Source organism: Callithrix jacchus, chromosome 8, assembly GCF_049354715.1.
Source record: "Callithrix jacchus isolate 240 chromosome 8, calJac240_pri, whole genome shotgun sequence".
Classification (NCBI taxonomy): domain Eukaryota; kingdom Metazoa; phylum Chordata; class Mammalia; order Primates; family Cebidae; genus Callithrix; species Callithrix jacchus.
In genome coordinates, this window is record NC_133509.1 from 30,067,632 (window position 1) to 30,094,120 (window position 26,489).

The following is a 26,489-nucleotide window of genomic DNA, read 5'->3' on the forward strand; positions in this document are numbered from 1 at the left end:
CCTTCCCAGGAGGTAAAGGGACAGTCTATTCTTGCTCCTAGTAACTTTTTGAAAGATTTTTATAACAGTTACTTTATGGTCATTTATCTATGTGCTGGTGATTGCTTTGTTTCCTCCTACATTCCTCCTTAGCACTCAGCCATGTGTCACAGGGGTATTTGCATCCTGTGCCCCCTCTCCAGCATCTCAGGGACTTACACACCCCACTCAGCATGACAAAAGTCCTGTTTTTCACTGTACCCGTCTTTTTAGAAGACAGCTCTGTGACTGTGCACCAGGCATGCCCCTTGGACATGTAGACTCTAGATACACACACAAAAGGCATTGCCAAGGAAAGCACTTGTAACTGGAACCCTTGTTTAAATTGCCCCAGCATAGCTCCGTATTAAAGGAGTCTTTCAACAAAGATGGTATCTGCCATGTGGATGAGCACCCAATTTTCTCTTTAATTGGTTAGCTTGGCTGCTCCATGTGATCTTCCTCTCTTAACCTCTTGTTCAGAAAGTATTGCCTTTGGTGTGGACTATAAGCAAGCTCTGTGAAGTAAATTTAAAGAGAGCATCAACAAAAACAATTTAAATTTCAGGAAAAGGGGCATCCAAGACCAAATGAGGAAAATTTGTCTTATTTTGTTCCAGAAGGGGAGGCTGAAATCAAATGGATATCTGGGTTCCAGCACCTGGGGGAAGGCTTCCTGCAGAGCCCTGGAATTAATAATCTGAGACCTTCAGACCAATATACTCTTTCCAAGGAAAGACTGGCTGCTTCCAAGGAGGGGAGGGGAGGGTGACTGCAGGCAGCGCTCAGTCTCTCCTGCACACTCTCAGTTGCATTTCACTTAACCTATCCTCCTTAGAAGGCAGCTCTATGACCAGGTACACCCACTATTACACACACACACACACACACACACACACACACACACACACACACACACAGATGGGGGGGAGAGAAAGAGAGAGAGAGAGAAAATATCCCAATCTAATTCAATTGCCAGCAATGTCTTACTGCCCCCTATAGACCGGTTCCAGGGCAGCTGCCTACCTGGTCTTCCAATTCAAATCATCCTGGTGGATGGTTCTCTGATGTTCAGTCTTCACTGACGTCAGAAGGGGAATTGGACTCACATTGCAAAGGCACAGGGCAGGGTGGCTTTCCTAAAGCTGTTAGGAAGAACACCCTAGTTATGATCAACTACTGCTCTGTCTCCATTGAGGCCTAAAAAGGAAGTGAGTTTATACTGCAGATGGAGGAACTGCCTGCAGCCCTGAGCAAAATGTCTAGTCACAGGGGAGTAAGTTACCTGTTGATCATATTGTCAAGGAATTCCTGTCCAAATCTCCTTCCCTGGGTTGACACCTCTGTGAGGTCAGATCTGGAAGTAGGACAGTGGGCACCAAGGGAGTCCCCGTTCAGGAAAGTGGAGGAGCTGGCTTGGATTGGGGCTTTTTCTTCCCAGGAGGAGGAGGACTGTTCACAATCTATGCCCTGTGTCTGCCTGCAGGTGACTGCTGGTTTCTTGCAGCCATTGCCTGCCTGACCCTGAACCAGCGCCTTCTTTTTCGAGTCATACCCCATGATCAAAGTTTCATCGAAAATTACGCAGGGATCTTCCACTTTCAGGTGAGGTAATGAGAGCGTAGTTAAGAGGGTCAGCTGCAAGCCACCCACTGCTGGTTTCCTGGCCTTGACTTCCCAGAAGCTTGAGGAAACTTTCCACCCATCTACCCCCAGCGGCAACAGTGGGCATGGACCCCCTTAAGGATTCAAGTCTGGGAGGAAGCAGTTGCTTTTTTATCTCTGGCCCCTAATCCCTCCCCTCAACCTTCTGCTATGTCCCAGAAAGGCAGGAAGACATCCTGTTTACTGGCCTGTGGGTCTATTTTTGTCTCTGCAGCTGTCTGGATGCTGTTATTGCCTGTAGCCCTTCTCAAGTAGGTCCCTAAGATATTAGCACTGGGATGCCACAGGACCCTTCAGATTGTACAGGAACCCCTGGTACATGGCTCCTGTGTACTTCCTCTCTAAGACATGGTGTACCAAGGCTATCACACCTCTCTTCCAACCCCTGGAAGAAGAGTCTGCTTAACCTGGGGATCAGCCTTCATGTTTGCCCCAGAACTGAGTCTCATGGTTCTAGAATCCATCGAGCCACTGGAAATGTTCTGGGTTCTAGTCATCTTGGCATAGAGCTGGTGCTAGAGCAGAACCAAACTAAATTCTACCTGTGAGGGTCTCGAAGTTTCAGGATGCTGAGGAGTCAGCCTGTCTCCAGCTTTGAAGGCTCCCTCATGTCCTAGGATGACCCAGATCATCAGTTCTTGCTCCTCTGGTCTTGCATCTCAGCACAGAAGGCCTCAGGAAAGGTTTATCTTATCCAGGCTAAGACTCCACCTCCTGCTGCCTTGGGAACATGGCATGGCAGCCAGTCCCTGCATGTCATTTCTTCCCTGTGCCATCAAACTATTAGATTCCCTCTGATAGTTAAAGGGCCCTCTGATAGTTAAAGGGTCTCAGCTCTAAAAGGGTCTTAAATACAAGTATCAGCTATCTGTTCTCTTTTCAATGAGGGAGAAAGTGCCATTGAAAAGGAGACCAAACTGCATTTGGGCCTTTTCAATTCAAACTTCAAAAAAGAGCAACATCCAAATTTGAAATGATTAGACAATGTTCCTGCTACAGCTAGAGTAGATTCTGGGTCACTTTCTTCCTTCATTTCAATCCTTGTTCTTCAGTTTGGTATCAAGAAATACCTAAATCAGTACAGTGCCTTCACTGCATAGTTCCCAGTCCTGGCCACATTGAATCATCTGGGATACCTGAGAGTATTGACACCCAGGCCCTGCCCTAGACCTGCTGAGCAGGAGAATGAAAATTTTACATCCTAAGACACTCAAGGAGCACCTACTCTACCTGGTACTGGCCTGGACTCCGTGGAAGAGGTGAGGTGTATGTAACTCACTTCCTGCCCTCAAAAATCACAGTCCAGTTAGAGACAGATTCACACACTCCAAACCCAGAATAGGATAAACAGGTACCCAGATGTGAGTACAGGAAATGATGCTGCTTTGGTATCCAAGAACCCCCTGAGGACTGTGGAGGAAAGACAATTTCCTAACAGTAATCTGAGGATGTGACTCTGCGTGATGCTTCTGTGCAGTTCTGGCGCTATGGAGAGTGGGTAGACGTGGTTATTGATGACTGCCTGCCAACATACAACAATCAACTGGTTTTCACTAAGTCCAACCACCGCAATGAGTTCTGGAGCGCTCTGCTGGAGAAAGCTTATGCTAAGTAAGCAACGCTTTAGAATGTGAGGCGGGGCTAGAGGTGAGAAAGTGGGTTGCAGAATCCAGCCAAGGCCTCACTCACAGGAAGATGCATGTGCCTCTGTACATGCATATGTGTGGGCATGGATGTTCAACTGTGACCCAAAGTTACAGACCAGTTTCAGGCAACAACAGCTCTAACTAAAAACATTAAATTTAAGAGTAGAAATTAAGATTTACATAGAAGACCTTGAGCTTTAGCTTCCCATGGTGAGTTCTTTCATTGCGCCTCCATGGTGGTATTGCAAGTCTGGGATCAGAGCATTGTATCCCTGGAGCTCAGATCCCAGAGTCTTGCTTGGCTCAACCTCACATGCTTGTAGCAGATTTATAAAGCCATGTTGTCTCTCAAGTTAAAAGCTCCACCCTAGATGCTAATAATGGGGTTTTTTTTTTATCTTTTTTTGAAACAAGGTCTCACTCTGTCACCCAGGCTGGAGTGCAGTGGTGCAATCACAGCTCACTGCAGCATTGACTCCTGGGCTCAAGGTGATCCTCCTGCCTCAGCCTGCCAAGTAGCTGGGACTATATGCGGGCATCAACATGTCCGGCTAATTTTTGTATTTTTTGTAGAGACAGGGTTTTGCTATGTTGCTAAGGCTGATCTCAAACTCTTGGGCTCATATGATCCACTAGCCTCAGCCTCCCAAAGTGTTGGGATTGCAGGTGTGAGCCACCACACTGGCAGCTGCTAATGGCTTTAATGAAGCCCTTCCTCAAGGCTCAGGATGTAGTGGAAAGAGAGCTCTCAGGAAGTAGGAATAGCTGGGTTTCAATCCCAGTGCTTCTGGCTCTCTGTGGCCTTGGGTAGGTCACTTAGCCTCCTGAGCTCAGTTTCTTCATTATGAAGAAAGGGAATCATCGTTTCCATCCCCTTAGCTTACAGGGTTAATGTGGAATTGATGAAAGAATATCACATCACCCAAGAGGTAAAGTTCTGGTGGTAGTGATACCTAGGTTTTGTTTCCTGGAACTCTGTGACCGCCCTCCCACCCCCACATTTGGTCTCCATCCTCTCTCTAAGGCTCCATGGTTCCTATGAAGCTCTGAAAGGTGGGAACACCACAGAGGCCATGGAGGACTTCACAGGAGGGGTGACGGAGTTTTTTGAGATCACGGATGCTCCCAGTGACATGTACAAAATCATGAAGAAAGCCATTGAGAGAGGATCCCTCATGGGCTGCTCCATTGATGTAAGTCTGGGGTGTCAGGAACAGGGCAGGGAGCTCCAAGTGTCAGGAAACCTTTTACCCAATGAAAGGCAGCATAGAGCTTTTGTGTGGGACAGAGCAAATGTTTTGTTTGAGAAAGCAGAAACTGGCTCTCAACTTTGAAGACTGGGAATTTCTCAAGGGAGAATAGTTCTTGGGGATTTTCAATAAAGACACTGGTCAAGGACATTCCAAGTTCTGGAATGTCAGTGGAAATTGGTCCAGAGGTCTGTGTCAGTGGAGGCCTCCCTTGCTGGTGCTCCTCAATCTCAGCACACTCCCTATTAAGCTGGCCAAATACTTGGCTGTGGACCTAAGTCCACCACTTCCCTAAGAAAGCCTCCCAGTCACTGGCGTTTCACTGTACCCCCTCACTCAGGACGTAGGCTTTGTGTTGTTACCTGGAAGAAGCTAAGCCTGCAGCCCCTTTCAGTGCAAAGAAATGCTGTGAACTGAGACAGGAGCCAAGGGTACAGAGATGGCCACCCATGGCCCGGCCTCCTTCAAGCATACCTTCCCTGAGGCTGCTCGGTATAGTAATATGATAGTGTTAGTGGTTTCTACTGGTGAGAAAGGGATCCAAGCTGAATTCCTGGCCTTTCCTCTCCCAACATGCCCAGTGGATAGATTGGAATATCAGTTAGCATACAACACCACAGATGAACTTTTTCTGTATCACTTTTCTGCATCTTTCCTCCATTCGTGCTCTATTGATCTCTCCTTTTCCCCTTTGTCTGTCCCATCTCTTCCGCCTCTCTCCTTCCCTTTCCACCCTTCTGTGTTTGTTCTCTCCCTTGCCTGGGTTGTTCCCTACTCTCTCTGTCTGGCCTCAGGATGGCACAAACATGACCTATGGAACGTCTCCTTCTGGTCTGAACATGGGGGAATTGATTGCACGGATGGTGAGGAATATGGATAACTCGCTGCTCAGGGACTCAGACCTCAACCTCAAAGACTCAGATGAAAGGCCGACCCGGGTGCGTATGCCTCCAAATATCAGACTTGACCATCCCTCCAACCCACACGACCCCACCTGTTGATGTCAGACTCCCTTCAGCAGCGAGGCCCTTAGCCACAGACCCCCACCTGCTACCTCCCAAGAGTCTGGATTGAAATAATTTGCTCAGCCAAGACTCCTGAGGAAGTGCAAGAATCAGGGTTTTGGAGGGAGTCTCTGCTGCAGTTTCTGCATATTCCATGGTCCAGGCAGTTCTTCTCATTAACGAACTATCAGACAGAAATAGCAGAGAGACTTATTTTAAAACATTTTTCCTCTTCTAATGTATTTGTTTATTCATTCTACACTTATTTTTGAGCTCCTACTATGCTCTAGGCACTCCTCTAGCAAGCTAAGCAAAGTCTCTCCTCCTTTAGTATTTGTGGAAAAAGCTAGGTCTACGCCTTGTAGAGTTTGTATTCTAGTACTATCATAAGTTATACCTGCTCACTGGAGAATACTGAGCCATACAGAAAAACACAAAGGAAAATTTCACTTACATTTTCCCCATATAAAGATAATCACTCTTAACATCTGACATATGTCCTTCCAGGATTTTTCTCTGCACACACTGAATCTATCTTTTTATTTAAAAAAAAAAATTTTTTTTCTGAGACGGAGTTTCGCTCGTTACCCAGGCTGGAGTGCAATGGCACGATCTCGGCTCACCGCAACCTCCACCTCCTGGGTTCAGGCAATCCTCCTGCCTCAGCTTCCTGAGTAGCTGGGATTACAGGAACGCGCCACCATGCCCAGCTAATTTTTTGTATTTTTAGTAGAGACGGAGTTTCACCATGTTGACCAAGATGCTGTCGATCTCTTGACCTCATGATCCACCCACCTCAGCCTCCCAAAGTGCTGGGATTACAGGCGTGAGCCACTGCGCCCAGCCAATCTTTTTATTTTTTAAATGTTGTCATACTGTATGTACCTTTTTGCAGCCTGCTCTTTTCAGTTATTTTAATCTCTTTTTTTTTTTGAGACCAAATCTCACTCCGTTGCCCAGGCTGAAGCACAGTGGTGCTATCTTGGCTCACTGCAACCTCTGCCTTCAGTTTAAAGCAGTTCTCCTGCCTCAGCCTCCTAACAAAGCTGGTATTACAGGCGCCCGCCACCACACCTGGCTAATTTTTGTATTTTTAGTAGAGATGGGTTTTACCATGTTGGCCGGGCTGGTCTCAAACTCCTGACCTCAAGTGAGCCACTGTGCCCAGCCTAGTTTGATATTCTTAATGTGCCAAAAGTATTCTCCTATAACATTTTTTAGTAGCTGCACAATATTCAAACACACAGATATGTTATATTTACCCAATACACTATACTAGAAAGTTGAGGGTTTTTCTTTGTTTTGTTTTGTTACTATTCTAAAATGCTAGAATGAACATCCCAATAGATACATTTTTGTGTATATCCATGGTGACTTCCGTAGGACAGATTCCCAGCAGTAGAATTGCTGGATTGAATGATATGCTTAGGTAATGACAGAGAGTCATTTCAAGCAGCTTCCCAGGTCTAGAACTAAGGATTAGTGCATTTCCCAACCCATCTTGGTCTATTCAGCATGATCTGGACCATGAGGACTGAGATCTGGGAGAGGCTGAGACGCCAAAAGCCCTGGTCCACCCATACCCCTCACCCTGAAAAAGGCTGTAGGAATTCTGCAGCCTAGCAAGGCTTCAGGAAGCTCCTTTTAAAAGCTGTTAGTAGGCACATGGAAGCCACAGAGCCTATCTAAGGCTTGTGTGACTTTAGTGACCTTACCCTTCTGCCAAGGATCCCCCATGGCTGCAACCTGGTTATTGCTTTACAGACCATCGTTCCATTTCAGTATGAGACAAGAATGGCCTGTGGGCTGGTCAGAGGTCACGCCTACTCTGTCACCGGCCTGGAGGAGGTGAGCCTGTAGTGGAGCTGGGTGGGGCATAGGTACCCTCCTGGCTTAACCTCCTGAGTCAGGACTTAGTTGTTGGGGCCTCTTCCCTGTCTGCAGAGCTTGCCTCCAATCAGGACATTCAGTTCAAGGTCCAAGCCACATACCTGGGAGCAGAGGGGCCTGGGACACTTGTAGTGGGGTCAGCAGTTTATCATTGCTTTTCATGCTAAAGATGGCAATTTTGCAACATTCCCAAGGAACCAATTGAAATGTCATTTCACTTTGCTTTCACAAAGCTAGTTTCATGTGTTCTTGAGATTCCTGTTCTCTCATGTTCAGATAGCTACAGTTGTCTCTGGGTAGCCACAGGGATTGGTTCCAGAACCCCCAACAGTAAAAAAAATCTGCAGATGCTCAAGTTCCTTCTGGAAAATGGAGTAGTATTTGCATATAACCTACACACATCCTCCTGTATACTTTAAGTCATCCCTGGATTACTTATGATACCTAACACAATGGAAATGCTATGTGAATAGTTGTTACACAGCATTGGAGTTTTTTGGTATTACTATTATTTTATTATTTTTTGTTTTTCAAATATTTTTGATCCATGATTGGTTATATGCTGAAGCCATGCATACGAGAGACTGACTCTTCTGTTTTGCTCCTTTTGGGACTTCTGGGCTTTCCTGAAAGCCCAGAGATAGGAACATTGTCAGGCCCATTGCACACAGTTCGGCAGGTTGTGCCCTGTACAGAGGGATGGGCTGAGATGGGCAGTTGTCTGCATGTTTGTAGTTCCTCAGTCAGCAGGGGCCTTTTTTCTAATTTATACAAAGACACCTAATGTGCTAGCGACCCTACTGTATATGCTCCTCCCTCCCCACCCCCCCCAACCCCCACAAGTTCATAATGGCTAGGATGTTCTCTGAGAAAATTGCCTCTTAGAGTGGAGACAGCCAAGCTCTAATTCAGGCAGACTCAGGAGGAAAGGTATGACCTCACCCCCTGCCATTCCCAGCACACTTCTGATTCATCTCTTTGGCCAGAACCTGGCAGAACATCCTCCCATAAGGGATTCGGCCCCCAGCCCCATCCCATCTTTCAAGCAAGACAGAAGATTCCCTTTCCAGACAGGCTGCAGGGCATGACAGCGCTTTCTCTGTGCTTAAGGTCCTGTTCAAAGGTGAGAAAGTGAAGCTGGTGCGACTGCGGAACCCCTGGGGCCAGGTGGAGTGGAACGGCGCTTGGAGTGATGGGTAGGTGAGGGGACTCCATGGGATTGGCAATAGCAGGGAACAGGGCCCAGGACAAGGCTATGTTGGGAACTGAGCCATGAGAGTATTGAAGATGCTTGGTATAAAATCGCCCTCAAAACCAATGATCTGCAGAGAAGAGGGGTACAGGTGTTGGCACGAGTGGAAGTGGGGTCTGGGGACCCAGAGAGCTTGCTGACAGCCATTGGCTGGAAAGGAAGGATTCCAGAAAGGACGAAGAAGGTCCCCACAGGAGGAGAGTATGAATGCAGGGGTCTGGGCTGGACAAGTGACTTCCCTTCTTGCAGTCTTTGCTGCCTTACCTGTGAAATGGGAATGGTATTATTAGCACTTACCTTGTGAGTTCATAAGTATAGTAAATGGGACTGTTTTTGGAAAGTGCTGAGCCATTACCAAGATTTCCTTATCCGTGCTGACCCCATATAAAGGCGCAAGGGCTGTATGAAAGAATTTTACTGCTTGTCACTGAAAGGAACAGACTGGGGGCAACAAAAATAATAAACATGGGAAGTTATTATGAAGGCTCCAGCACATTTGCAAAACTTCCATAGTCCTACTGGTTCCTAATTACCTCTACTGAATGAGAGGCAGTTCATTACTGAATGAGTCCATGAGCTCCTGTTTTATTTCCAGAGGGGACAGCAGGACTCAGTAGTAGAGAATGACTGCAAACAGGCAGCCTGGGCCCTTCAGCTCCTGTGCTCATGTACCACTGCATACCTCTTAGCTCAGCATGTAATTACTGGTTCATTCAGTCATTCATTTAGAAAATGTTTCTTGGGCACCTACTACATAGGAGGCACACATCAAGGTACTGGGGATATCCTGTGAACCCACAGTCTCCCTCAATACACTGTGATAAGAGTCTGATCCTCATGCCCTGACTGCCTCCTACAGTCATCCACTTATCCACACTACAAATGCTTACTCCTTTCACTTACCCATGCTGCAAATGCTTACTTCCTCAATGCTGATTTCTGCCAGGCCCTAGACTACTGACTGGGAATGTAGAAATGAAAGGACACATTGGGCATCTGTGGGTTTAAGGCCCAGGCAAGGACAGGCAAGCACACACTAATAATTGAGATCAATGTCACAATAAGGATCACAAAGAGGGGGCCTCTGCACGTAGTTCGGGTGGGAGAGGAAGCATAGAGAAATGTTGCCTGGAGGGAGTGACAATGGAACTGTGCTCTCTGCTCTGGGAAGGCCCTTGGTGACTCCTCAGTTGTCCACTCTGTTGGCCCAAGTCACCCGCAGGGAACCTTGCTGTGTTCTCCAGCCTCAGAGCTTGGTGGGCAGCCCTGTCCTGCTTACCATGATGCTTCCCTCACAGGGGCTGCTGACAAGTGGACCCAACCCTGTTCACTCACGGAGATTTCCTCTGATGTGTCCCTTCTCCTGGTCTTGGGAATGTCCGTGTTCCCTGTGGTGCTCTCTGACTCCAAGCACTTCCTCAGCCCCTTACCTTTCCAGGGACCATCCAGTTTAGTTGAATTCTCCTCAGTGAGCCTGAAACACAGATGCACATTATTGCCTCCATCATGAGGAAAGTGTGTGTGTAAAAACTGCCTAGTGTTTAGAAACACAATGCTGGGCTATTTCCCGGAACAGGGAAGGAGATGTTTACAGGCTTGGCTTTTTTTCTTAGTAACTCAGTTTCTTATTATATGACAGGCACTATGCTAACAGCTTTGCATGCATTATTTCATCTGCCCATTCCAGACCTGTGAACAGGTGACATAATCACTTCCCTTTTGCAGTTGAGGAAACAGAGTCTGACAGAGGTTAAGTGACCTGCCCAAGGTTGCACAGCTAGAACTATTATTAAACAGATACCCCAGTTCATCTATGTCCAGAAACAAATCTTTTTCTTTTTCTTTTTTTTTTTTTTTTGAGACGGAATCTTACTCTGCCACCCAGGCTGGAGTGCAGTGGTGTGATCTTGGCTCACTGCAATCTCTGCCTCCCAGGTTCAAGTCGTACTTCTGCCTCAGCCTCCCAAGTAGCTGGGACTACAGGTGCATGCAACCACACCCAGCTAATTTTTGTATTTTTAATACAAATTTGTATTTTTTAATATAAATTCTTAACCTTTAAAGTGCGATGAGAAGGGTCAAGCCCTCACCAGCCCATTTAAGGAGTTTATGTTCAGTCTTGAGGATGTGAGAAGTCACTGCTGTTGGGTTTCATGCTGAGGGTAACAGATCAGATCAGCATTTTGGTGGTTCACAGTGGCTGTAACTCTTCGTATTTCTCTGATACCTCCTGTCCCAACCTACATCAGGCCTTCCCTTCTTCCCCTTCCTTATTTCCTCCATTTTCTCCCCAGTTGGAAGGACTGGAGCTTTGTGGACAAAGATGAGAAGGCCCATCTGCAGCACCAGGTCACTGAGGATGGAGAGTTCTGGTGAGTCCGGAAAGCATGAAGACCCAGAAGGGTAAGGGATGGGGATGAGAGGGAAAATCTCAGACCTCAATCCCCAGATGAAGTTATCAGATTCCAGCCCTTGGGAGATCTGGGCCCTGTTCTCCTCCCCCAGTCCAAGGCTCAGCTAGGATGAGGTTCTGAGAGGAGCCCTCCAGGCCACAGGGACAACTGAGCCCAGGACCAGGTCAACATGACATGTATCTTGCCTCCCCTGTACTCCTCCCCCACACACTCTATTCCAGCCACATGCACCACAGACTTACCACAATTTTTTCTGAGCCTAGGAAGCTCTACTTACCCTGATCTCCCAGTGCCCACCTCACCCTCACTCAGGTTGTTTCTACTCAGGCTTCAAGTCTCAGCTTGAGGAGAATCTTCAGCTTAAAGAGAACCCCCTGTATTAACACAGGACTGGGATTAATTTATGATGCTCATCACCCTTAAAATTGTTTGCTTAATTGTCTGTTGTTTCCCAAACAATATCTCTTTTCCATGTGCCTAGCAGAGCTCCTGGTGCACGGTGGTGGGACACACAGTAACCTTTTGGAGAACTGAATTTCTTTTGAGCCCTCCCATCAAGATAATGAGTTTGAGTCATTTTTTAAAGATGTCTGCACTTTAATGTTCATAAGTTATACTATAGTTTTTAAAAAGGAAAAGTATGTAAATGAAGAATGAATGGATAGGAACAAAAAATGAAAATGGGTTTTATTGGTTTCTTATTTTTTAGAGCCATGTTATTTTTATTCCAATTACAATAGATAAGAGGTACAGAAAGCTTATAGGTGTATTTGTTAAGAGAGTTGTGTTAGATTTGTAAATCACATTCCTCATGCAATGTGAAAGCAAAGCCTCATGAAAGTTTGAGTCTTTTAGTTTCCTTGTCTTCAGATTCCTTCATGTTTTTCAGCTTGAGACGTATATGTAGAATATAAGTTTGGACATAAACCAACAGGTAAATTTGTAGCAGAGCTTTTCTCATTACAAGCAAATGTGAGTTTTCCAAATCAATGATGATAATAAAGCTTAAGCAGTAGAGACACCAAGGGCAGTCACTTAGAAAATAAAATGCAAATTGGGAGTGGTGACACATGCCATAGTCCCAGCTGCTTGGGAGGCTGAGGTGGGAGGATCGCTTGAGCCCACCCCAGGAGTTCAAGTCTAACCTGAGTAACATCATGAGACCCCTATATCTAAAAAATAAAAGTAAAGAAAATGAGAACCATGGTTTGTGGCCAATATGTTAGAAAAAAAATTGTTCTCTTTTTCTTAGTTCCTTTTGGGAAAATAAGGATTTTTCTGTCAACAGAAACTGACACTGTGGCAGACATTAAGTATGTTGTCTTAAACTTTGGGAAGCCATGGCAGCCGGATCACTTGAGGTCAGGAGTTTGAGACCCGGGAAGCAGAGGTTGCAGTAAGCCCAGATTGCGCCGCTGCACCCTAGCCTGGACGACAGAGCGATAATCTGTCTTAGGGAAAAAAAAATGTTGTCTTGGTATAATGTCAAGGAAAAGGTTTTTTGTGTTTTTATTGCCTTTTAAATTTATTTAAAAATAAAATAGAGACAGGCCTTGCATATTGCACAGGCTGATCTCAAACTCCTGGGCTCAAGCATTCCTCCTACCTTGGCCTCCCAAAATGCAGATATGTGGGCCTGGGCAACATAGGGGACCCCAACTCTACAAAAATTTAAAACTTAGCCAGGTGTGGTGGTGTGTGCCTTTAGTCCCAGCTACTTGGGAGGCTGAATCAGGGGGTCACTTGAGCTCAGGAGGTTGAGGCCACAGTGAATTATGACTGCACCACTGCAGTCCATCCTGGGCAACGGAATAAGACCCTGTCTTTAAAAAAAAGTGCTGGGATTACAGGTGTAAGCCACCACAACTGGCCTTCTATTTTTTATGGATATATCATAGCTATATATATTTTGGGGGTGCATGTGGTATTTTGATACACATATACAATGTGTAATGATTAAATCAGAGTAATTGGGACACCATCATCTCAAATATATATCTTTTCTTTGTGTTGGAAACATTACAATTCTCCTCCTCTAGCTATTTTGAAAGCTACTATAGACTGGGCATGGTAGCTCATGCCTGTAATCTCAACACTTTGGGAGGCTGAGGCAGGTGGATCACTTGAGGTCAGAATTCGAGACCAGCCTGGTCAATATGGTGAAACTCCATCTCTACAAAAATATGAAAATTAGCTAGATGCAGTGGCATACATTTGTAATCCCAGCTACTCAGGTGGCTGAGGCAGGAGAATCCCTTGACCTCAGGAGGCAGAGGTTGCAGTGAGCCAAGATCGTGCCACTGCACTCCAGCCTGGGCAACAGTGAGACTCCATCTCAAAAGAAAAGAAATGTGTGTGTGTATGTATATATATATATACATATATATACATACACACACACTATACTATAAATTCTTGTTTAGCTATGTTTGCCTTACTGTGCTATTGAGCACTAGAGCTTTTTTTTTTTTGAGATGGAGTCTCACTCTGTCACCTAGGCTGGCATGCAGTGGCGCAATATGGGCTCACGGCAATCTCTGCCTCCTGGGTTCAAGCAATTCTCCTGCCTCAGGCTCCTGAGTAACTGCGATTACAGGCGCCTGCCATAACACCCAGCTAATTTTTGTATTTTTAGTAGAGAAGGGGTTTCACCATGTTGGCCAGGCTGGTCTTGAATTCCTAGCTTCAGGTGATCTGCCTGCTTTGGCCTCCCAAAGTGTTGGGATTACAGGCATGAGCCACAGCACCCTGCAGAGCACTAGAGCTTATTTCTTCTATCTAACTGTACTTTTTTACCCATTAGCCACCCTCTTATCATCTTCCCCCTCCTTCCCTTCCCAACCTCTGGTAACCACCATCTCCCTACTTCCATGACATCCATTTTTTTTAGCACTTTCATATGAGTGAGAACATGTCTTTGTGGGACTAGCTCATTTTTGAATCATTGTTAGAAAAGATGATGGTTTGTAGTAGATAAATCAGAAGTGCCAGCGTTTGCCCTAAAAAGGAAAGACAAGCTCCTCTGGGACCCTGACCAAGTTCCTGTGAATTATTTTGTTACTGTGCTGTGTTAGCCCTGGGGTCTTCCATTCCCAGCCCTCCTCACCTGCTCCCGTATGGGTCTCTCTCTTCTTCCAACTTCTCAGGATGTCCTATGAGGATTTCGTCTACCATTTCACAAAGCTGGAGATCTGCAACCTCACGGCCGACGCTCTGGAGTCTGATAAGCTTCAGACCTGGACAGTGTCTGTGAACGAGGGTCGCTGGGTACGGGGCTGCTCCGCCGGAGGCTGCCGCAACTTCCCAGGTGGGAGATGCTGCTGATGCGGGGAGGGTCAAGCAAAACAAGTTCTAGGTAGAAGCAGCCTAACTAGCACTTATTGAGACTCTGTTCCAGATGCCCACTATCTTATTAAACTCTCCCTATTTTACCAAGAAGGAAACCACTATGTTGAGAAGTTTACAACAGGGAGCTGGTAGTGACTTTGAAGCAGGAAACTGTGGGAACAATGTAGATGCTGCTTGACTTACAACGAGGTTTTGTCCAGGCAGGCCATCAGCAGTTGAAAATACCATAAGTCAAAAGTGCATTTAATATGCCTAACCCACCAAATGTCATAGCTTAGCCTGGCCCACCTTAAACATGCTTGGAACACTGGCCTTAGCCTGAAGTTGGGCAAAATCATCTAACACAAAGCCTATTTTATAATAAAGTGTTGAATATCTCATGTAACTTATTTAATACTATACTAAAAGTGAAAAACAGAATAGTTGTCCGGGTACTTGAAATCCAGTTTCTACTGAATGTGCAACACTTTCACATCATAAAGTTAAAAAACTGTAGCCAAACATCCTAAGTTGGGGACTGTGTGTACTGTGTCAGTAACAGTGAGGGTAGTAGTGGAAAACCAGGTTAGCAGCTGATGCAATAGTTCAAGTCAGAGATGATGAAAGCCTGGACCAAGTCAGCAGCAGCAGAGATGGAGGGGACAGAGTAGACAGGGAGAGCATGTTGGGTGATGTAGGGAAGAAAGAATAAAGAATGATGTCAAGATTCCCAGTTTGAGGACCTGACAATATTGCAACATAAGAACACAAGAAGGCCAAGCGGGCAGCTCACACCTATAATCCCAGCACTTTGGGAGACAGAAGCAGGAGGATCTCCTGAGCCCAGGAGTTCAAGGCCAGCATAGGCAATATAGTGAGACCTCATCTTTACAAATAAATTAAAAATTAGGCTGGAGGATTGCTAGAGTTTGGGATACTGAGGCTGCAATGAGCCCTCATCACACCACTGCACTCCTGCCTGGGTGACAGAGCAAGACCCTGTCTCAGAAGAAAAAAAAAAAAAAAAAACACGAGGAAAAGATCAGCGTGTTATTTTGGGGGGAGTTCATTGTGGGGTTATAGGGAAAGGAATTTTGCTTGGGACATGAAAGTTTGAGGTTCCTGTGAAGATATGTAACAGAGATCTGAATATGCATATTAGATGGCACATATTAGAACTAAAAATATTTGAGGACTAAAAGAAAGAAGAGGCCAGGCATGGTGGCTCACGCCTGTAATCCCAGCACTCCTGACCAGGAGTTCAAGGCCAGCTTGGCTAACACGGTGAAACCCCAGCTCTACTAAAAATAAAAAAATACATGGTGACGAGCGCTGTAATCCCAACTACTTGGGAGGCTGAAGAGAATCGCTTGAACCCAGGAGGCAGAGGTTGCAGTGAGCCAAGATCACCCCACTGCACTCTAGCCTGGGCGACAGAGCCAGGCTCACTCAAAAAAAAAAAAAAAAAGTGAGACAGATTGAGCCTGGAATATAATAGCTCAGGCATCATGAGCATGTTGGGGGCAGAAGAAAGAAAGATTGCCTAGGGAGGTAAGAAGGGCACGGTGAGAGGAGAAGAGGCCCAGGACCAGATTTCAGATACCAACAGCATTTAAGGGGCAGGTAAGGAAAACAAAATCATCAGCAAAGACTGAATGAAAGTTCAGAGGAAGGAAGAGCCACACATCCAATCAGTACAGCTCCATCTGTAGAGAGGTAGCCCCCCGCCCTGCCAAATAATTAGACAAATGCCTGAATCATGTTGTCTGTTGATGTGTTCTAAACACCTACTAGATGAAGGGGATAGCAATAAATAGGTTCCCTCTGTCTCATGCCCTTTCTTTGAGAGGCAGCTCTGACTGTGTGTTTCCTTTCTGGGGGTGCAGATACTTTCTGGACCAACCCTCAGTACCGTCTGAAGCTCCTGGAGGAGGACGATGACCCTGATGACTCAGAGGTGATCTGCAGCTTCCTGGTGGCCCTGATGCAGAAGAACCGGCGGAAGGACCGAAAGCTGGGGGCTAATCTCTTCACCATCGGCTTCGCCATCTATGAGGTGTGCAGTCCTGATCAGCTCCATCCCAGTAAATACACTTTCCCAGCAAGGACATTTCCAGGGGCTTCTAGAGGGGTCCTCTGGCTTCCTTAATACTCAGTGACCCCCAGAGCTGCTGGTATCAGGCCACTTGTGTTTTAGCAAGCAGAAAATACCAGGTGGGCATTGGAGTGGCAGTGAAGTGGGATTGGCAGGACGGGTATCTGGGGGTCAGGCTTCCGCATGTGTGCTGCAGTTGCTGGCATTCCCTTTTGCAAGCTCCTCATTCTCATTCAGATCTGAAGCATCTTCTTTTCTCTTTCTCCTCAAGGTTCCCAAAGAGGTATAGCAGCAGCAGCAGCCAGCAGTTGTGTGCAGCACTACCCAGGGGGGCCCGAGTCTGTGTGTGGCTCATCGAGAAGCTTCCTGGTGGGGTTAGTGGGCAGGACTGTGATAAGAGAGGGCCTTGCCCACGTTATTTCCACTGCAGAGCAGGTGACTCAGGGCATTGCATGACCTGTGACTACCACCCCCAGGATGTGTACTTTCTCCCTCATACCAGACACTCTGCGCATCTCACATACGCCTTCGCACACTCATCCTCCATGCTCACAGCCACACACATAGTCCCACAGACGTGTTCTGAGAGTAGCTGCCCGCTTGGGATGGAGGAATCACTTCCCTCAGAACCCAGCCAAGTCCTCTAGGCCTCCTTGGGGGTCCTTCCAGCCTGAGGGGCTTTGGAGCTGAGGAGCAGCTGTTCTGGTAAGTGTCCCTGAATGTGGGGATGACACAATTGCCATTCCCTCTGAATCGTAATGGAAAAGGAAGAGGAAGTGAGGTAGGGAGGCTATTTGAGGCCTTGGGAGTCAGAAGTAGGGAGGTTTAGACTGTGACATGGGTGACCAAGGAGTTGAGAAGGGACCCATCGCGGCAGCTGTGGGAGGACGGGGCATCCCTCCTGAGGCACTCAGGTCCCATGGGCTCTTCCATCTCTCAGATGCATGGGAACAAGCAGCACCTGCAGAAGGACTTCTTCCTGTACAATGCCTCCAAGGCCAGGAGCAAAACCTACATCAACATGCGGGAAGTGTCCCAGCGCTTCCGCCTCCCTCCCAGCGAGTACGTCATCGTGCCCTCCACCTACGAGCCCCACCAGGAGGGGGAATTCATCCTCCGGGTCTTCTCTGAAAAGAGGAACCTCTCTGAGTGAGTGCCAGCCCAGCTTTCCCACCTGTTTCTAAAACCTCGTATGGCCCACTCCAGAGGTTGAAGGCGTGAGGCAGATAGACACATCTCCTCCAGGGGTCCTGGGATACACTGACGAGCTGAACCTCTTTTGCTAATCCTGAGCCACTGCCACATTGCCCCATTAATTAGTTCATTCATCCATCCATCCATCCATTCATCCATCCATTCTGCAGATATTTTTTGAGCACCTACTATGTTCCAGGCACTCTCCTAGGCACCAGAGATAGAGTAGTGAAGTAAACAGAAAGAAATCCCTGCTTTCATGGAGCTTAATATTCTATCATGAGAAAATAATGGATAGGAAAAAATGTATGTAGCATGATATATCTGGAGAGGTGACATGGAGCAAAAATAAAGGGAAGAGGGATAGGAGGTGTTGGGGATGCTTGAAATTTTAGGTTAGCATGGCCAGGAAAGCCACATCCTGTCCCTCGCCACCATAGATGAGCTCATAGCCCCTGTCACTCTGATCTCTGTCCTTGGATCAGTCTCATCACCAGGTCCATGGGTAGGTGGCTGGGTCATGCATTTGCGGGGCTCTGAGCAACACAAGAACCTGCGTGCCTGGACTTGGCTGTTGGAGATAGTGCTGACATGGGGCTGGTTTCTGGGGTTGAAAGTGTTAAGTTTTGGGGGTTCTTTAGAGGCTGATCCTGACTTGGCCGCCCGGAAACCATGCACCAGAGCAAACCTTCCACAGGCTTCCTACTTGCTTCTGGTGACACTGAGACCCCATATGTCTGTGTTCCTCACAGGGAAGTTGAAAATACAATCTCCGTGGATCGGCCATTGGTGAGTGGTTCAGATCTTATATGTGAAAAGTCCAGAGGGTCCCCTTCCCTGACCATGCAGGGGACAGATGGTGCAGGGGAGACTGGGCACTGGCAGAGGGAATGGGAGTCTCGGCTATGCTGAGGAGTCCCTCCCTGGGATACAAATCCTGCTTGGCATGGCCGGAAGTAATGGGCCTTATGATCCAGGGGCCATTGAGTCAGTTCTGGGGCTGGGAAATATAGAAGAGGGTCCTGGGAGGGAGAAGCAATTTGAGCAGTCGGAGGGAACAAGGCCACAGGAAGGGATGACAAGAGCTGCAGCAAACACTGGATTCTGAGACTGGCTAACACTGGATTTCACCCATAAAAAAAGATAGTAAGCTGGCTCCGGACCTGGTGTCGACACCTGGATCCTCCACCAAACAGCGGGGTGACCCAGACAATTTCAATAGTCCCTCTCAGTTTCCTCCTCTGGAAAATAGGATAAAAATGTGCCTTGCAAGGCTTTTTTGAGGTTTAATCAATGAGATGATGTACGTGAAGTGTCTAGCACAGCATGAGCACTCAAACAGAGGTGCTTTTTCACATTTGACACCTTACAAGGTACTTTTTCCACGTGTTATCGCAATACTTGCAAGATTTCTGAGAGGTAGATGGGGTTATAATCCCTGGTTTTCAAGAAAGGAAGCAGAGGCTCAATGGGGTTGAATGAATTCTCCGAGTTCACACGGCTAGTTAAGTGGCAGGGGTGGAACTCACATCCAGACTCTCTGATTCGACAGGTTTTTCCTCACCTCCACACTGAGGCCAGCTCGGGCAATGAGAAGCCCAAAGTTCAAAGCACAGAGCAGTGTGTGTCGGGCTCTGTGTGTTGAGCAGTCTTGTGACTGCCATGGGACTTTGGGCTGTAATCAGTAAACAGTCCCTCATGCTCTGTGGGGATGACGTAGGCCAATGGGAGGACACATGCCCTTCTGAACTGCCTTCTGGGTAGTGACAGTCATGGTCATAATCCCGACCCTGTGCCAGTGCCAGGTCTCCAAGTGCCTTCTGAATGACCACAGGCAGTTGGTTTTAGTGGTAGGTGCGTGTGGGTCTGTTCTGGTCATCTGGATGCTAGTCATCGGTGTACAGTGTTGATCAGGACCTGCAAACTCAAAAGCTATGGGAGCTGGCACGTCACCTAACTGAGCAGAGCAGGCAGGTGCAGGGGTTTTGATGTCCCTGCACCAAAACAGTTGCCTGCAGTTCTCAACCAACATTTGGCTCCTGTTGAGAGTCAACAGGAATGGCAGGGCCTGGGGCAATCTGGAAGATGCAGGGAGCAGGACCTGGGCTCAGCTAATAGTAGCCATGGGGATTATAGGCCCAGGGCAGACTGGTACAGCTGCTGATTTTGCCAAAGAAAACCCCCCTATGTTAAATGTTTGCTCAAAGATTTTTTTAAAATATTCTGTAAGTCAAAAATTCAGTCAGGTCAGTTTGAGTGAGCCATGCTTTTGGTGTTTTAGTAACCAATTTCATTTTCTAAAAAAGGAAGAAAGGAAACCCTAGTCAGAAGATCCTTTTCCTTGCCATATGCAGTAACAGTAGATTATAAAAACAAAACCATAGCATTCACTGGTGTCTGGGCATGGAGAAGAAAGAATTCTCTTCTTCCTTCACCTTTGATGTCATTCAGATTTCTGGACCCCCAGAGCCTCACCCCAAGCTAAAGACCAGGATACAGGGAAGCCAAAAGCCACTGGCTGTTTTGGGAACTTGCTTTTCATTTACTCTGCATTTACTGTTTCCTTTTTTTATGCAGAAAAAGAAGAAAACCAAGGTGTGTGTGGGGGTAGAGAGCACAGTGTGTGTATGCATGTGTGTGTGTGTGTGTGTTTGTGCTTGTGTGTGATATGTACATGTGTTTGTGCTCATATGCATGCATGCACCAGACTTGCCTCTTCCTTCCCCCTCCTTCCCTGAGCTCCTGCTGGGGCCGAGCATGCAGTAATGGCAGCTAAGATTTGTTGGGGGAAGGCTACATGGCAAGCACTCTTCTAGGGGCTTTCCATGACTAATTCCATCCTCACAACAGCTCTATGAGATGAGTACTGTTAACTATCCCCATTTTCAGAAGGAGAAAAGGTACAGACAGATTGACTAACTTGCCCAAGACCACACAGCCAGGGAGTGGCAGAGCCAGTACTTAGAGCCAGGCAGTCTGGGTCCAGTCTGTGCCCTGAACCACAAGAGGCCATCATACACCATCAGATTTGGTGCTAGCATTTACAGTGGTGCCTGGTGGTGATGGGTCCATCACAGGTGTCCTCCAGTTACTGGCACTGGCCCAGACCAGAGCTGACTGCCACATTTCAGGCACTGCGCTTGGGGTAAAACTCTCTTTTGTCCCCACTTATAAAAGTATCTACAAACAAGGTGCTCCATTTTTCCCTTTCACGGGTGAGACAGAATCAAAAAAATGCCCAAGGACACAGAACTAATGAGTGGGGAAAATGGAAGTGGATATGATGTCTGTTTGCTCCAAAGCCTGTATTTCCTGCCCTCTCTCTCTGGTGCCAGCCTCCTACACTTCAAGGCCTGTGTTGCCCAGACCCACACTCAGGCCTGCCAGTGTGTACCTGGGAGGGATGCTCCATGGCCATACCGTGTCCCTCCCACACATCCCCCTCAGACTGACCTCCATTTGCTCTGGGATCCCCACAAGCGTCAGCCGCTTGAGCAAGACACTTTGCTTAGAAGGTAGAGCAAGCCAGGGCCTCCGAGGCCTGCTGGGGAGCCATTTCAATGGGTCTGTCTGCTTGAGCTGTAATAGATGAGCAGCCTGGAAAGGCAGTGGCGCCTGAGCCTGGGTGGGCTGCTTCTCTGCCCTGAGAGGCTCTGCCTGCCTTGTTGCTCTCTGCACTGCAGCATCAACCCCCATCGCCTTGCCTTCCCCTGGCTTTCCCTATAGCTGCACTGCACCCACCAGTGTCCGTGCTACACGGCAGCCACTCCCTGCTCTTTTCATATCCTCGTCACTTGCATGAGCATGTCTTGAAAATATCCCGTTTGTGTCGCATCTTAAATGTTTTTGCAGTATGATTTTGCATTCAGTATCTCATTTGATCCCCACAAAAGCCCTATGAGGAAGGAGAGCTGGTTTTACTGTTACAGGGTGAGTAAACTGAGGCCAAAGAGGATATTTCTTATATGAGGGGCAGGGCTGGGATTCCGGCCTAGTGTTCTGACAGTTACCCACTGACCATGCCACTAATCTGTGTCTTTTTCCAATCTATACTTTGTAGAGTCCTAGAGGTTCCTTGGAGGTGCCTCAGTAGCTGCCATGGTGATGTGGGGTGCTGAGGGCAAACAGCTCTGTTATTAATCAGAGAAGCTCTGTTTTTAATGGCTTTATATACATGGTGTTTCTGCAGGAAATTTAATTTGAAAAATGTTTCCATCTGGAAAAAAAAGTCTACAAAATATTTGACAATCACTGCACTAGATCATGCTGCTTTTAGCATTCTTAACATTTCACATCTGAGCTATCATAACTCTACCATAAGGAGGGATGGAGTGGGTATGGGAAGATAAAAAACTGAAGTCACATGGCTTGTCAGTGGCAGAGATAGCGCTTGAACAGAGGTTGAAGAGCTCCCACCAGTTCTTTTTCTCTTCTCACTGGACAAAGCTGCTCCAAGAGAAAGGCTGCCCCAGTGTGCCTGTTCAGACTGTAATCCTTGCTTCCTTCCTGCCCTCTCCCTACTTCCCTCCTCTCTCCAGCCCATCATCTTCGTTTCGGACAGAGCAAACAGCAACAAGGAGCTGGGTGTGGACCAGGAGTCAGAGGGCAAAGGCAAAACAAGCCCTGATAAGCAAGAGCAGTCCGCGCAGGTGTCTGAGCACGTGGCATGAATGGGAATGGCCAGCACACTATGGGGGCTTCCTAAGGGCTTGGGAAACATGGCGGCTGCAGACTTCCCCAGGGGTTGTCAAACATCTAGAGGTTTGAATTTGTCCCACTCACCTTTTCTCTCAGCAAGTTTCCCTGAAATTTGGGATGCTGCTTGGGTGAATGTCCCAGGACGGGGGTTCCATCCTAGGAGTGGATGGCAGTCTGAGACTCCCATGAAGCCGATTCAGCCAGGACAGAGAGAAGGGGAGGCAAAGGCTGAGACAGAACCAGCTTGAGAGTGGAGGCACAACTCCTGTCTCCTGGTGTCGAGCTTTTCACAATAGAGGGATAAAGAATAGGAGCAGAAAAGCGAGGCTAACATCAGAACTGGGGTCCCCTTGAGCTCACAGGAGGGGAGAGCTTAGTAGAGGTTAGCCTTAGGGGCAAAAGTCTCCAGATGAATCCAGGGCCTTCCTTTTATCTGGGGCACTTGTGCAGTGGGGCCTAGGGGAGGTTCTCTGAGGACTTGGCCTTGATGACAGAGGTGGCCAGAGGAATCAGAACAGTCAGACCTTCTTTGACCTGAGGGCATCTTTTGTTGGAATGGTCAGGCCTGGGACAGTGGAGAGGGCTCTAGCAGGTGGGGACTGGGGTCGGGGTGAGGAGGCTGTCTATGTCTGCATGGCTGCCACAGCTCCTTTGGCTAGGGGAGTCAGGGCTGGAGAGGTGTGGAGTGCAGAGTCACTGAAGCTTCGATGCCTCTCACTCTGGCTCCCAGGTCTGCATTGGCCCCTGTCCCCAGCTCTTACTGCCACCTCCAGTCATTTTAGGTACTTGGCTCCCTTGGCCCAGAGGATCTTGCTTCATAGGCCTGTCCACCTCTGACCCCTGTGAACCAGCTTTTCTTTGTGCCTCCACAGCCACAGCCTGGCAGCTCTGACCAGGAAAGTGAGGAACAGCAACAATTCCGGAACATTTTCAAGCAGATAGCAGGAGATGTGAGTACCTCCAAGCCCAGGATGCCCACAGGTGCTTCCTTCTCTCCTGGATTAACTGCTCAGATTGCCAGTTATTTTGTTACTGTTTGGTAGAAGTCATTTTGGACTTTGGTGGAGCAAGGGGATGTGTGTGTAGCACACAAATCCACAAGCCCTTAAGTTTTGGACTGCCACATTCACTGGGGGGCTCAGAGGCCTTTTTGCTCTGATCTGCCCATGGCAGTCTTGATAGCTGAGGTGCAGTATCTGGCCCCTCCCCCATCTTCCTCAGAAAAGCCCCAGCTTCCTAAGACATAATAGCACTGACAGGGATTTTACAAACGCAGCCTGCTGGAATTTTGTTTAGCAAAGCGTCTGTGCCAGCAGCTGCTGTACTGGTGAACTATGGCCCTCCTCTCCTTTCCTCCCCAGGACATGGAGATCTGTGCAGATGAGCTCAAGAAGGTCCTTAACACAGTCGTGAACAAACGTGAGTGGCTCAAACCAAATGTAGGGGGTGGGTAAGGAGTCCAGTTGTCTCAAAGCAGCTCCTCACTCTTCTCCATTCCCTCAGACAAGGATCTGAAGACACATGGGTTCACACTGGAGTCCTGCCGTAGCATGATCGCGCTCATGGATGTATCCTTCCTGCCACCCCTTCCCCACCTTCTGCCATCAGCCCATGGACACCAAGGAAACATAGAGGGTGCCCAGTCAGGCAAAGGACACTAATTTGTGCCCAGAGTAACACTTAAGAAGCCCCTGATTCAGAACATCTTGGCTCCTCTTCTGAAAGGGCTTGTTAGAGGCAGAAGAGGAAGACATTGGGTTGTAACTGCCCTAACGACTGTGTTTCTCTCAAGCCTGGATCTGCCCAATCAAAAGTGGTCCTTAGGAGTCAGGCTCCCTGGGTTACAGAGTAGGCAGAGTCTCTGACTGATGGAGGAGTGGAGGGGAGGGTTAAATACCACGACAGGGAAGAGGGTAGGACAGCCCAGGTGGAGTCTCTTAGACACCCACTCCCAATCCAGGAGGATTTTGCTATGTGCCTTGTAGCCCTGACCTCCCTCCTCCAGACAGATGGCTCTGGGAAGCTCAACCTGCAAGAATTCCACCACCTCTGGAACAAGATTAAGGCCTGGCAGGTGGGAAGAGAAAATGAAGTATGGGAGTGAATAATGGGGTTGATCTGGAGATTCAGTGTATGACTGCCATCCTCAAATTTTCTATTGCCAGAAAATTTTCAAACACTATGACACAGACCAGTCCGGCACCATTAACAGCTACGAGATGCGAAATGCAGTCAACGACGCAGGTGCGGTGAAGGAAGTAGTGACAGGGATGTGGACCCGAGGCAGTGGGATCAGCAATGGGAGGGGCCTAGGCTACTAGGGCCTCACAAGAAAAAGGAGAGGGAAGGGCTTCTCATTTTCCCTTCCCAGGCCACAGGGTGGCCGAGGGGCAAGGAAAATAGAAGGCAGACTCAAGGCCTCCAGCTCCACCTCCACCTCTCACATGGTCCCCTTCACAGGATTCCACCTCAACAACCAGCTGTATGACATCATTACCATGCGGTACGCAGACAAACACATGAACATCGACTTCGACAGTTTCATCTGCTGCTTCGTCAGGCTGGAGGGCATGTTCAGTAAGTGGGGGAGGGGGGCTGCTCTCTGGTCTCTTGATCCCTTCAGCCCCCACCCACAGAGACAGTTGTCACAACAAGCATCTCACCTGATAATCTCTAGTCTGCTCCATACAGGCTGAACAAGGGCCAAGGCCCTCTTTAGGGCCAGAATGGGATGGCAAAGGGAGGGTGACTGGCAAGTCTCCGCCTGCAAATCTTTGTGCTGATGAGGGCCAGCACTGGGCACATCGTCTTCTTCAGGAAAGTTACAGTAGTAGAGGCGGAGTGTGCCTAGAACTGGCCTCTGCCCTGTGCATTCTTTCACAGGAGCTTTTCATGCATTTGACAAGGATGGAGACGGTATCATCAAACTCAACGTTCTGGAGGTAAAGCACAGACACAGCACATTCCCCCTACACATTAAAACTCAAGGTGGAGGAATCAGCAAGGCAGACTGGACCCACATTGCATTCCTCATTTCCACACCGTGGTGGAGGGAAGGGATAAGAACAGAACATGGAGGGAGAATCAGCGAGAAATGTGGCTTACAGGACACATGCACTCGAGGCCCAAAGGGACCTCAGCTCCCCTAACTTTATGATGGAAAACATGTACCTTCTTAGGGAAGATCTAGGAGAAAGGAAACAATAAGCCACTGTTTCTTGAAAAATCTTCCAAGGGTCTGACCTGCGGGACTGTTCCCTTTCCCCTTGCCCCGTAAGATTCCTAGGGCTGGGGGTCACTCTTGTTGATCTAAATTCTGATCTTAGGACTTCCTCTTTCAGTGGCTGCAGCTCACCATGTATGCCTGAACCAGGCTGGCCTCACCCAAAGCCATGCAGGATCATTCAGGATTTCCATTTCACCCTCTATTTCCAAAGCCACTTATCTCAAAGGACCCAGCAGCTGCATCCCTGGAGGCCTCCAACCACCTCATCAGTCCTGTTCCTCCTCCATTTTACCCCCCTACCCATCCTTGATCGGCCGTGCCTAGCCTGTCCAAAGCTTTAGTAAAGCAATGAGGTAGGAAGAACAAACCGTTGTCCCTTTGCCAGGTGTAGGAAAGTGCCAGCTCTGGTCCAAGCTGCCTTGGCTCTGAAGCAAGTGCTGCTTATCTTGCTTTAGGCTGTCTGCAGAAGCACCTGCCACTGGCACTCAGCACCTCCTTGTGCTGGAGCCTCCATCACCTTCATGCTCTCCCACCACGGGCCAGGAACCAAACCAGCACTGGGTTCTTCTGCCTAGTTATTTTAGGAGAGGCCTGCTGTGGCGTAAACTCACTCATTGGAATAGGGCTGGTTACTTTGGGCTGTCTGACTCGTAAGTTTGGCTGCATTCTGAAAAAAGCTGATCTAAATAAAGGCATGTGTATGGCCCCTTGTGTTTTGTTCTCTCACATTTAGATATCAGCCATAGCATGACTGAACAGCTTCCAATCATACACTTACCCATTACCTAGAAGAGAACAATGAAAAACACA

The 26,489-nt window shown here is 47.9% G+C and overlaps 1 protein-coding gene and 1 long non-coding RNA gene across 8 annotated transcripts in view; one reads left to right on the forward strand and one right to left on the reverse strand.

The window, feature by feature from the left end:
• CAPN3 (calpain 3) overlaps positions 1-26,385 on the forward strand; it is a 68,859-nt gene extending 42,474 nt beyond the window's left edge. Inside the window, exons 3-24 of one of the 7 annotated variants that reach the window (XM_035261973.3) lie at positions 1,505-1,623; positions 3,161-3,294; positions 4,354-4,522; positions 5,374-5,517; positions 7,348-7,431; positions 8,584-8,669; positions 11,020-11,097; positions 14,286-14,446; positions 16,353-16,522; positions 16,833-16,844; positions 17,502-17,710; positions 18,508-18,544; positions 20,333-20,350; positions 22,294-22,404; positions 23,326-23,403; positions 23,815-23,872; positions 23,957-24,021; positions 24,459-24,527; positions 24,619-24,697; positions 24,914-25,030; positions 25,337-25,395; positions 25,795-26,385. In XM_035261973.3, the coding sequence (XP_035117864.1) occupies positions 1,505-1,623; positions 3,161-3,294; positions 4,354-4,522; positions 5,374-5,517; positions 7,348-7,431; positions 8,584-8,669; positions 11,020-11,097; positions 14,286-14,446; positions 16,353-16,522; positions 16,833-16,844; positions 17,502-17,710; positions 18,508-18,544; positions 20,333-20,350; positions 22,294-22,404; positions 23,326-23,403; positions 23,815-23,872; positions 23,957-24,021; positions 24,459-24,527; positions 24,619-24,697; positions 24,914-25,030; positions 25,337-25,395; positions 25,795-25,821 (2,084 nt within the window). In that variant the 3' untranslated portion in view covers positions 25,822-26,385. Of the gene's footprint in view, positions 1-1,504; positions 1,624-3,160; positions 3,295-4,353; positions 4,523-4,753; positions 5,072-5,373; positions 5,518-7,347; positions 7,432-8,583; positions 8,670-11,019; positions 11,098-14,285; positions 14,447-16,352; positions 16,523-16,832; positions 16,936-17,501; positions 17,711-18,507; positions 18,545-20,332; positions 20,351-22,293; positions 22,405-23,325; positions 23,404-23,814; positions 23,873-23,956; positions 24,022-24,458; positions 24,528-24,618; positions 24,698-24,913; positions 25,031-25,336; positions 25,396-25,794 lie in introns of those variants that run through there. The other 6 variants (XM_035261974.3, XM_054240563.2, XM_078334062.1 and 3 more) reach the window with 6 other exon arrangements.
• Positions 7,985-15,495, reverse strand: LOC144577329 (uncharacterized). The gene is made up of 3 exons (XR_013520894.1): positions 14,246-15,495; positions 10,816-11,513; positions 7,985-10,199 (listed from the first exon to the last, which is right to left on the reverse strand). It is a non-coding gene; the product is annotated as an uncharacterized LOC144577329 (long non-coding RNA).
• Positions 26,386-26,489: the final 104 nt, after the last annotated feature.